This window comes from Peromyscus leucopus, chromosome 8a (assembly GCF_004664715.2).
Source record: "Peromyscus leucopus breed LL Stock chromosome 8a, UCI_PerLeu_2.1, whole genome shotgun sequence".
Classification (NCBI taxonomy): domain Eukaryota; kingdom Metazoa; phylum Chordata; class Mammalia; order Rodentia; family Cricetidae; genus Peromyscus; species Peromyscus leucopus.
The window spans coordinates 49329552-49341363 of NC_051085.1; the positions used below are offsets into that span (position 1 = coordinate 49329552).

Sequence of the window (11812 nt, forward strand, 5' to 3'; positions counted from 1 at the left end):
TGCTCAGCCCTGTCACTGTCCTAGCCTTCTGAGTCCTGCCTTCCACAAGAATAAACAAAAAGCCACCAGGACAGAGCAGCCTTGACATTCAAAACACCTGACCAGCTTCTACAGCAAATTCTTAAAAAGTGCTTTGAATTTAAGTATTTTTTTTAACTTCAGTCTTCAATATTGAAACTGCTAAGTTACTCCATTTTTCCCATTTGAAAAAAAGGGATGGGGATATACTTGAAGGGAGAATTAAAAAATAAACTTGGGACAAATTACTAAATAGACTTAAGAAAAAACTCAATTAAAAAAAAAAAAAAATCCGGCTGTGCAGGAGACAGAGCCAGGAGGATCTCTGTGAGTTCGAGGCCAGTCTGGTCTACAGAGCAAGATTCAGGACAGGCACCAAAACTATAAAGAGAAACCCTGTCTCAAAAAAAAAAAAAAAAAAAAAAAAAAAAAAAAAATCCAGGGCTGGAGAGATTGGCTAAGTGCTTATTGCTCTTGCAAAGGATCCTGGTACCCACATAAGGTGGCTCAAGGCCACCTCTAACTACTCCAGCTCTAAGAGATCCAAAAGTCTCTCCTAGCCTGCACTCATATGAACAGACATATACAGACACACATAATTAAAACTAAAATAAATCTTAAGAAAAAATTCCAATTAAGTAAAATTTGCATGCAGGGGTTGCTGACCAGTCTTTTTATAATAAACACACATGGACTGTTCAGGATAGAACTCTAAATGGCGTGCGTGTCCAACTGATAAGACAGGACATGGTCACTGAGACAGTCGGGAAGGTGGTGGCTGAGAGGAAACGTGAGAAGACAAACTGTGAAATTCATAAAGGGCCTGTGGCATTTCCAGTGTACAACTCCATGTGCACAGGAACAGTCAGAAACACTGTGCCACCTTGTCATGGAAAGGCCGTTCCTTTATTGAATACTATAAAGCCCCTCTGATAGATATAAATAATTGAAACATACAGAAAAAAATGAAAATAAATGTCTCTGAAAACTAATGTTCTCAGGGAGACACCCTACTGACCTCACTCAGAAATCCATTCGCCTCTACTGAGAAAGGTGCCATCTGGCCCAGGGTATAGTTCTGAGATATATAATTAATGGGACTGAATGGTTTCCCAGAATTCCCTGTGGCCTAGTCCCCGTGGTTGACATCATCAAGCAGGCCCTAATTTGTCCATCTTGAGCACTTTCACACAATACACAGTTGGTTTTTAAAGACACTATTAAATGTTTTTGCATCTCTGCCTGTAGAAAACCCCAGAGACACAATCACACTCCTCTCATAATAAACAGTTCTCAGTCAGGAACCAGGCTATGAGGTCTGATGATTTGTTTTCAGTACTGAGGTAGAGTCTGGGGCCTTCCACAGCACAGACAAGACTCTACCACTGACCTATACCCTTAGCCTCCAATTACAGATTTCAAATGAATGGGAAATTAATAATTATAAGGACCACTACGTGACATCCTCTAAACAGGACTACTTACCAAAAGAGCAATTTTTAATAGAAAAGGGAACTATTTAGTTCTGTTTTATTAACAACTCAGGAAAAAACAAAACAAAAAAAACTCCATTTTTTTCTAACTGCAGTAGGGATTCCAGACTCTCCCACAGGCCCCCAAAACAGAGAAGGAATATTTCTGATGGTCTAATAATGACAGTTATAGCATCCTAGCAACAAGGCTTTAATGAAAATGTCAACCAAGAGTAATTCACACATACACTGTTCTCAAACAGTTGCCTAATAATGAATTTAATTAAAAGTAAGAAATTATAACATTATGTTCATCAAATATGTGGATGCACATCAATAAATGTTACAATAAAGCAGTCATAGTTACTGCAGCACTCTATACTACTACAAAAATAGCCATTGAGGGCCTAACATACGCAATATGACGATAAGGCTTTACTTCTTGCAAGCTGTGTATCTTTCAGTGACATTCTCCCAGTTGATCACATTCCAGATAGCTTTCAGATAATCAGGTCTGACGTTTTTATACTGAAGGTAATAAGCATGTTCCCACACGTCAATCCCCAGCAGTGGAATAAGGCCTATCAAGAAGAGGGAAAAATATTACTATTTAAAACAGCATCATCCACTTGTTTCTTACGTAATAAAAATTTGTGTAAGAATGACTATTCCCACAAAAACATGTTAAATTTTTATTTCAGAAGAAAACGTAATAAATAAATGTATAACAGCCCCTGGAAAGTCAGTCAGACTACAGAATCTAATACCTGCCCTTAAGATAGCAACAGATCGCCAGGCAGTGGTGGTGCATGCCTTTAATCCCAGTATTCTGTGAGTTCAAGGCCAGCCTGGTCTATAGAGCGAGATCCAGGACAGGCACCAAAACTACACAGAGAAACCCTGTCTCAAAAAACCAAACAGAAAAAACAAAAAAAAACAAAGATAGCAACAGATCATCTAATGTTGAGCCCCAGCCTTCCTCACGATGTCAGTCAGGAGCCACAGTGAGGCTCGCTGCCTAGGGGAGGGCTGAGGCTCTAGGCTTCCCTTCCAAGTTCTGAGCACCAGGGGGTTGGAGGGGGAAGGCTGAGAAACATGTTCTACTCTCCAAGGGTAATTTTAGTTTTCTGGATGAGTCACTAAAAAGGTTAACAGGAAGCTAAACATAGCTAAACAAGACCAAAGAAAAATGATCACTACCTTCAGAAATTAAATGGTATAAATGAAGAACATATATACAGGAGAGAGAGAGAGAGAGAGAGAGAGAGAGAGAGAGAGAGAGAGAGTGTGTGTGTGTGTGTGTGTTTTAATCCTCAAGCCAGATAAGGTGGCACAGGTCTGTGTTCCCACACATGGGAGACTGGGGCAAGAAGGTGTCAAGTAGGCCAGAACAGCTGAGCAGCGAAGCAAGACTCTGTCCCAAGCCTTTCTATGAAAACATCCAGATCAGTTATGAGGAACACAACTCATTCCTAATAGAGTAGCAATACTTTGAATGACTTTTTATTCTAATCACTTTCAGTGTGGAGAGAAAGGACTATAGAAACCACAACCTCTCGGTGAGGGACCCTGAGAAGCAGACCTGACTCTGAAGAACTCACTGTATGTAAGTTTTTCATGGCTTTATCAGATTCTACGGCATCTTACTTCCCCTAAAAAAAAAAACCATTATGTTCTTGGAAATCTGAGTATATGCAGAGAAGTGAGTGACATGGACAGGTGGGAAGAGGGGCCAAGAGTCACTGTTGGAGACATCACATCAGAGACGAGCCACAGCCCACCGCTGCACACGACACTCTGCCTCCTTCACTCCTCAGTGACATTTTATAAAGGACATCCATTAGGCCAAGGGAGAAGGAAGGACTGCTGACCTGGGAGGTGTGCAGGACCTGAGTTCCGGTTCCGGTTTAAGCTTGATGCTCACCAGAGGAGAGAACACGTTCCCAGGTCAGGCTCGGCCTCTATTTCTTCCTTCCCTCTTTCTGCTCATCTAATCTTAGGGTTTCACTGTAGTGTATATTATAATGAAAACTGACCCTAATTTTCTACAGGATGAAGCAGGACTTCTGATTAAAACATTCTTATTAAGAAGCTGACAAAAATCACATCTGCTTATTTTATAAAATACCAGTTTTTATTATGAAGACTCTGGTATAATCTACTAACACTTGCTGAAATTACTATACATTCCTAAGTTTAAACTCTGCTAATTTACCTTATTTCTAGTTTAATGCTTTCTAGAAAACCGTATCTCTAAAATGAAATGATAGTTTTACAGCTTACCTGTGGTTCCTTGCAATGGGTCCTGGTTAGAGCAGGCAGCAATCTGTAGGCGACCTTGCTCCTTATTGAAGCCAAGCCAGCCCCAGCCTGAACCTTGAACTCCAACAGACACAGCTGTCAGCTTCTCCTTGAACTTCTCGAAAGACCCAAAGTCACGTTTGATAGCCTCCAGCAACTCTCCTGAAGGGGAAAGAAAAAAAACAAACAGAAAAAGATTTCAAAAACTACAACAAAATGTTAATGTTCATAACACTAAAATATTCTTGTCAAAGGACCAGCTGGACAACACCAGTCAGAAGATACAGACAACCAGGGAGTCTATGTAACCCAGCGTTCCTGCTCCCAGTGCCAGACAGAGTTTCCATTTGAATCATTTTTAATGAAGGCTGATTCGTGCAGCTAGTTTAACCAGGAAAGAAAGGACGTTCTCCATTGGCTTTCTTTCTTTCGGTTTTTCCCATTTGAGTCTTGACTTTGATGTCCCTCAACCTATGTCCCCACTTAGAAATTGAAGTTACTGCTGTAGTCAGTGTTCTCCAAGCCTAGATCTTCCATCTTTATCATACTGTTTTTTAAAAGAATTCTTCTCTCTTTTGCTCTTGAGCTAATGGTGCACTTAAGAGGGCTGGAGCATAGCTCTGTGAAGACCTGACTGGCATTCGTGAAGCCCTGGATTTGACCCACAAAGTAAGGGAAAGAGAAAGAGAGGAGGCGATGAGGGGGGAAATACACACACACACACACACACACACACACACACACACACACACACACACAGGATAACCTGCCCTCAAACTTCTGATTCCCCTGCCTCTACCTCACAGTGCTGGGACTGCAGGCATGGACTACCCCATCCCCAGCTCAATCTTTTATTCTGTAGCAATATAGAATTAATTCTGCATTAAGCATATGAACTGAACCAAATGGGTACAACACCTCACTTCTCTCATTCTGTTGACCAAAAGTAATTATCTTTTACAAACACAGCTAATGCATCAAGTGGTACAAACTGTGCAACAGAAACATCAACACCACTGACTGACCTCAGCACACTTTGAATCTGGTCACAGCCAATACCCCACAAGTGCCAAGTCATGGTCTGAAGCGCTTAGGAATGAGGAGGTGAGCTTATGCGTGAATGAGGAAGACCGGCTGCCTTTTTTTTTAGCAATGGTTAGAAAAAAAAAAACTTGAACAACAGGAGTCTGGGAATGTACCTCAGTAGCAGAAGGTTGACCTAGCATGTGGAAAACCAGGGTTCAATGCCCACCACCACCACCACAGAGTTGGGGGTCAGAAAGAACCAACAAAATCAGACACCTAGGGCATATGCAAGAGGGGGAAGACATCAGGGGATCTATGCTATAGCCCACACCTTCCCTAATGAGAAGGTAACTGAAATCACCTGAGCCTCCACAAGGCACACGGCGTCAGAAGAACTGTGCCAATCATATGGATAGGGGGGTATAATTATCTAATGTCTTACAGAAAACATAATGTATAGAGTGGCTAAAGGTTTGTGTTTGTTTAAAGACAAGTAGACAGTGCACGCCCTTCATTGCCCAAGTGTTTATTCTTGTTGTTTTCGCTTTTATTTTCATGGAAAACTTGCTTTTCTGGGACAAATGACTTTTTATATTAGGAATAATAAACAAAGGCACTATTCCAAGCACTTTCCATACAGTTCTGAAAGAAGCCCCGTAATTACCCCGTATCACAGAGGTGCATCAAGTACAGTACAAAAGGCTGGGTGTCTCACTCCAGGGGGTCCAGGCTAGAAGTGCAAAGTTCATCTGTTCTAAGTATTAGTTTTGTCCAGGCTTTCCCTAACACTTATCCTAGGAGAGGGCAGTGCATGGTGTGTGTGTGTGTGTGTGTGTGTGTGTGTGTGTGTGTGTGTGTGTGAGAGAGAGAGAGAGAGAGAGAGAGAGAGAGAGAGAGAGAGAGAGAAATAGAGACAGAGAGAGAAACTAGGTGACAGAATTCCCTGGACACATTCTCTACTCCTCCTCCCTTTGAAACTTAACAACCTATCATGCCCTAACTATACAAAATAAACCAATATGATGACTCAGGGAGAATCTAGGTAACAAAAAAATGGACAGTCCTTTGGGGCAAAGGTCAGAGGGCACATACTTGGCATACAGAAGATACTGGGTTCAATCTCCGGAATAAAAAGAGAGGCAGACAGACAGGGGTAAGGGGAGGGGGAGATGGGGGGCACTAGACGGCTCAGAGAGCAGCAGCACTTGCTCTACGAGCCTAGTAAGGTAGAAAGAGAAAACCAGCTCCACCATGCTGTCCTGAGACACCCCTAATCATCATGCACAGGTATACACACAATAAGAATAAACTAATAAAATGATAATAAAAATATAATTTTAGCCAGGTACGGTGGCACACAACTTTAATCCCAGCAGGTAGATCTCTGTGAGTTTGAGGCCAACCTAGTCCTAACCTACATAGAGGGTTCCAGCCATAGACACACAGAGACAATATCTCAAAAAAAAAAAAAAAGATAAATAAATAAATGTCTAAAGACTACCTATATAAAGTTCCAGGTCAGACAGCTACACAGAAAAACCCTGCTTTTAAAGAAAAAAAATTAAGGGGGAAAAACAAACCCAACAATCATTTCTACTGTACACCAAATATACAGCTGTACCAGCACATACCAACCTTTGGGTTCTCCACCTCCTTTAGGGCTCAGGTTTGTCCAGAAAATGCTATGATTAATATGTCCCCCACCATTGAACTTCAGTGCAGGCTGAAGGGCAATCTGAGTCGTAACATCTCCTGAAATAGAAAACACAAACACCTATTAAAAATTCTTCTTCTCCAGGCAGATCTCTGAGTTCAAGGCCAGCCTGGTCCACAGGGCAAGTTCCAGGACAGCCAGGGATACACAGAGAAAACCTGTCTCAAAAAGTGAATGAAAAAGAAAAACTGAAAAAAAGTCTTCCTCTCTAAGCCTGCAATGGAGTATTCAGGCATTACAATAAAACAGCTCTTTTTCAGCAGCACTCACTAAACAAAGAAAGCTCTGACTACACACACACACACTCACGCTCACAAAAAAAGGATTAAAATTAAGATGTTTTTACAACACTCAGGAAAGTTTCCCAAGTGTCAGATGTCACCTTGAAGGAAGTGCTTTCCCAACTGGGATATTCCCGCCTCACCATTACCTCATCCTTCCCGCAGTGGTTATTTCCTAAATCAGAGTCTTTTCCCGTATTCAAGGTTCATGTGATTTGCTTATTGCAAGTAAATCTTCCAGAATGTGGTAATCTCCTCTTCTTGGTTTGGCCATTTACCTCAAACACAGTCATGCTGAAATACCACACTTCTCCACTAGATGCCCTAGTCAACCAGACGTCACTGACATGTCAGTCAACCAATTTCTCAGATCTGAGGGTCAATAAAAGTACATTTAAGGAAAGGTAAATCTTATCGTGTAGTTTTTCAAGCAATACAGCTAATCCAGAGGCATGATTACCAATTATTTTCCTTGTAAAAACTACTAATAGATTAAAAAGACAGAATTCTATTTTGACCAGCCATTAAAACAGTATTCCCAGGAGTTGTGGTTGGCTCAACAGGTTAAAAAAAGAAAAGCTGTTGCCAGGAAAACGTGACAACCTGACCTGAGCAGACAATCTGAGTTCAGTTCTTGGATCCCACAGTAGAAAGAGAGCATCAACTCCCAAAAACTCTCCTCTGACCCCTCCCAGCTGGGTGTGTCACTCATGCATCCACACATGCACACAACACACACACACACACACACACACACACACACACGATTTCTACTACCACAACATTGCCCTATACACCTTCCAGGGACAAACACAAAAGTCCACATACTATGGATTTTGTTTGCTGAGCTCTTAAAAATATAAATAAATAAACTTAACTATTTTTCCATGTTTGTGACAGATACTGCTTACCACAAAATAGGTATCTTCCTTGTGAACTTTGACCCCAAAGTTAAATCAGGAAAAAAAAGTACCAAGTCTAATCGGTGCTGGCCCACTAACTTAAGCGCTGACTCTCCCACAATTAGTAAAAGGTGTGACATAGGAATTCTGCGGGGGCATCTCAGGGGGCCAGGGAGCCCAAGTCCTAGACTGGACAATCCTACTGTTGTCCAAAACAGCGACGACGCGGGCTGCAGTCTCCGGATGCCACTTCAGACCCTCTCCCGCACCTGCGGCCAGGCCACCGGCGGATGCTGCCAAGCCCCAGCCACTTCTATAGCCACCAGCCACCCTGCCACCCTGCCACCCAAGGGCACCCGGCTGACCCAGCCTGGGCACTCTCAGCCCTCTCGCAAGTGGCTGCCAAGGCTACCTGAAAAAGCAAACTTTCCCAAAGCCACATTATGTAACAACCGCAGTTTTGTTTTGTTTTTTTTTAAACCATCCACAGGCAAAACAAAAATCATCAATATTCATTATGCAAAAAGCAGTGGCGTCCGGGAGCTGCCTTTTTTTTTTTCAAGGACTCCCGGTGGACCGATGCTGGCTGGCAACACGGGTGACAAGGACGGACGCACAACAGTAAAGCGTATCTATCGGGTACTTGCGCGAGGTCCTGCGTTTTCCGGGATAGGAAAGGACGTTTATGCAAACCAACGGGGGGGGGGGGGGAGGAGGCACTCTCCTGCATCGAAACCGACCGACCAGGGTCTGGAAAGCGGGGAGCAGGTGGGAAGCGGTGTCCCCGCGGGGGGGGGGGGCGCCTCCCGGGCAGGGGCCTCCCTCGCACCTACCCTTGGCCAGGGCCTCGCGGTACTTCTCCTCGGTGACGTTCAGGTTGTTCACGTAGGCCGCGTGGTGCTTGCTGTGGTGCAGCTGCATGATCTGCGCGTTGATGTGCGGCTCCAGCGCGCCGTAGTCGTAGGGCAGGTCGGGAAGGCTGTGCTTGTGCCGGCGGCAGCCCGCGGCACCCGCCGCCGCCGCCGGGGCCGGGGCCAGGGCCAGCCTCCTGCCCGCGCTGAGGGGGACACGGAGGACGCCGCGTCACGACACCGACACCGCGAACCGGCCACCCCCGCCGCCCCGGGACCCCACCCCACACCCCACGGGGGACGCCGCGGCCCCGGGCCCCGCCGCTCACCTGCACGCCGCCCGACACAACATGAGCTCTCCTCTCCGAACGCGGCCGTTCGCTCTTAAGCGCGCCTCGGCTCTGCGCCGTCCGCACCGCGGCCGCAAGGACAGCGCGAGCCGGAGCCGGCGTCCCTGCCGGCCGCGCCCATCAGCGGAGGGGAGGACGGCGACGCGGGCGGCGCGGCCCGAGACTACGCGGCGCCCCGAGGAGGCCCGCGCCTCCCCCCGCGCGGAGTTGGTACGGCCCGCGAGCATGCCGCGGCCCCGCCCCAGCATGGCCACGCCCCGCCCTGGCGCCGGCCCGCCCTCTCTTGGTCCGCCCCGCCCAGCCTGGGCTGTGGGCTCTGGTGACCCCCCCCTCCTCTTCCACGCTCGCCGCCCCCGGGAAGTCCCCGAGATCGTCCTCCGGGAAGCCACGGCCCGGCTGCTGGTCAGAGCCATGGTGTAATCAGGGCCCCCTCTGATCCAATTACTTGTGCCCGGAATGACCTTCCCTGAGGCCTTCTCCAGGCCGGAGTCAGGACCGCAGCCAGGTGTCTTGATCTCCCACCGGCTGCCCGGCAGCAGGGCTCCTCAACTTCAGTCAGGTCGCAGGTTTGCAAGTGTTCATCTTTGCAAGTTCATCTTTGCAAGTGTACCCCTGCCATTGGCATGACTGACTCTAGGTGCAGCTTGCCAAGCCTCGCAGTTAATGTGCAAGAGTCGGGATTAGAACTCCCAAGTTGATCTTTCCGAAATCCTGCCTGCTGGCCTGTACCCTGCACGTTCTGTGTATTCGATGACTCCAAAACCAACGATCAATCAAATGTAAAGAAAAAAAGGACATTGTTTCCCTTTGTGGCCTTATAGTCTAATTAAGCTATGACTATCAAATGTTTTCGTAACAATTACACATAGAATTAAAGACAGCCTTCCTCTGCCACGGATAGGCTTTGGATTTAGGCCTTCATTTGTTAGAACACTATCAAAGGAAACAGAAGGCCAGTGGCTACGTGGTTCCCAGGTTTTCTTCCGCCCCCTTTGCAGCCCTCCCAAGGATGACTGGGCTTAGGGTCAGAGGAATTCGGGAGGATGCTTTCAGGCAGAGAGAAACTTGTTCACAGGCCTCAGGAGAAGTGCCGAGTGCCTGTGCTTGGGTGAAAGAGACTGAGACGGGGTTGTGTTACGGATTCCTTTAAAATTCAAAAATCTAGCTGGGTGTGGTGGCGGCGGCGGCGGCGGCGGCGCAGGCCTTTAATCCCAGCACTCAGGAAGCAGAGGCAGGCAGATCTCTGTGCGTTTGAGGCCAGCCTGGTCTACAAAGCGAGTTCCAGAACAAGACAGCCAGGATTGTTTACACAGAGAAACCCTGTCTTGAAAAACAAAACAAAGAAAATTTCAAAAAGCCTGTCAGTATGGTTGAAAACAAGTGGACCCATTAGCTGAGAAAAGGAAGTCCTGAAGGTATTCCTCTGACTAACACTGTTACCCTGAGGGGCAGGCTAGTCCGTTGCACATGCTCGGATTTAAAATCTCTTCGTGAATAGATCTTAGCTGGGTCCTCTTCTGTTTTTTGGTTTTGTTTTTTTTTTTTTTGGTTTTTTTTTTATTAATGTTTCAAGTTAGCATACAAAGTAATGGGCTTGATTATGACTATTTCATCTCTATTTCTTTTCATGCATGTCTCAAATCTTACCCAGGCAGGAATCTAGGTGAAAATGACTTGTACCTGGCATTGATCATAATCTCCAGAGACACAGTTCCAAATGCCATCATCCCAAATGCTGAAGTCCCAAAAGAACCAAATCCCTAAAATGTAAATTTTCTACAGTTACAATTCTGAAAGACTATAATGCTGAAATCCTGAAGCCAAAATTCCAAAAGTCTCAGTTTCCATGTTCTTTTTTTAAAGTAAAAGAGAGGTTTCATAAAATGGGTAAAAACCAAATTCTAAGGAAATTTCTAGTCACAGAATATAGATCGCAACAATTCGCAAATGTGCCACCTGCCCTGACATTCCTTCCAGCTGACAGAAGTTCAGATTTTCTGTCACAAATCAAAGATACATTTGCAACAGGTAGGGACCACTACAAATGGGGGGGGGGGGCAAACTCCAGGTCCGTAACCATTACCCATTAAAAGCATACTCTCAACACCACATGAGGCTGCGATGTTTACAGACCAGGAGCTCCGATGACTTATCCAGCTGAAACTATTGGGATTCAAGATGGCTGCACCAAGGACAAAAACAAGACGGAACAAGACACCAGCAGAGAGAGCAATCCTCCCCCCAAAACCCTCTGGCTTCAGTAACTCTCAGTTAACTTAACAATCATTAGTTCTGGAGGCCACACATTGTTACTACTGAGCAACACGTTGTTAGTTTCCTGCTAGCCTTGACATATGGATTTTGAGAACTGTCACCTAGGCAACTTTTGCTAAAAACCCTGACTCTTTACCAAAGTCTGCCCACCCAATGGGTGACTTCAATGGCATCAAAGGTTTGCATCTCTGTCTTCGTATTCTGTATGCCCCTTCTGTCCTAACTTGAGAGTCAGACTCAGCTTAGCCTGTCGGCCATTGGAGAAATGTTTTGTTGAAGACCATTGTGCAGTGTGAACTTGACCTACTGCCCTCTGGAGCAGTTGTGTGGTTCTTCTGCCCCAACCTGCCTTTCTCTGGATCTCAAGCACTTGTCCTTCAGCCTTAGTGTATGGTCCAAACCAAAGCAGGAGGCTAAGATATTTATGCAAGACGATGATGTTAGGTAAGACTCAGCAGTTCCTGTTTGGCCTCTGCCTGTCATTCTGGAAACCTCAAGGCCAGTGGTTGCACACAAGAGCATCTTTTGAAACTGCTCATGACTAGTGGACAATTACCAAACTTTAGTCTCCCCTCACCCACACCTCAGTAAAGGCGTTGCTGCTGTTCACTGTTAGTTTTTTT

At 45.6% G+C, this 11812-nt stretch overlaps 1 protein-coding gene across 1 annotated transcript; it reads right to left on the bottom strand.

Annotated features, from left to right (window-relative positions):
• Positions 1–1531: 1531 nt before the first annotated feature.
• Positions 1532–9120, bottom strand: Sod2 (superoxide dismutase 2). Its single transcript, XM_028866678.2, has 5 exons — positions 8895–9120; positions 8548–8771; positions 6453–6569; positions 3774–3953; positions 1532–2071 (listed from the first exon to the last, which is right to left on the bottom strand). The coding sequence occupies exons 1-5, from the start codon at positions 8915–8917 to the stop codon at positions 1926–1928; spliced, it is 690 nt and encodes a 229-aa protein (XP_028722511.1). The 5' UTR covers positions 8918–9120; the 3' UTR covers positions 1532–1925.
• Positions 9121–11812: the final 2692 nt, after the last annotated feature.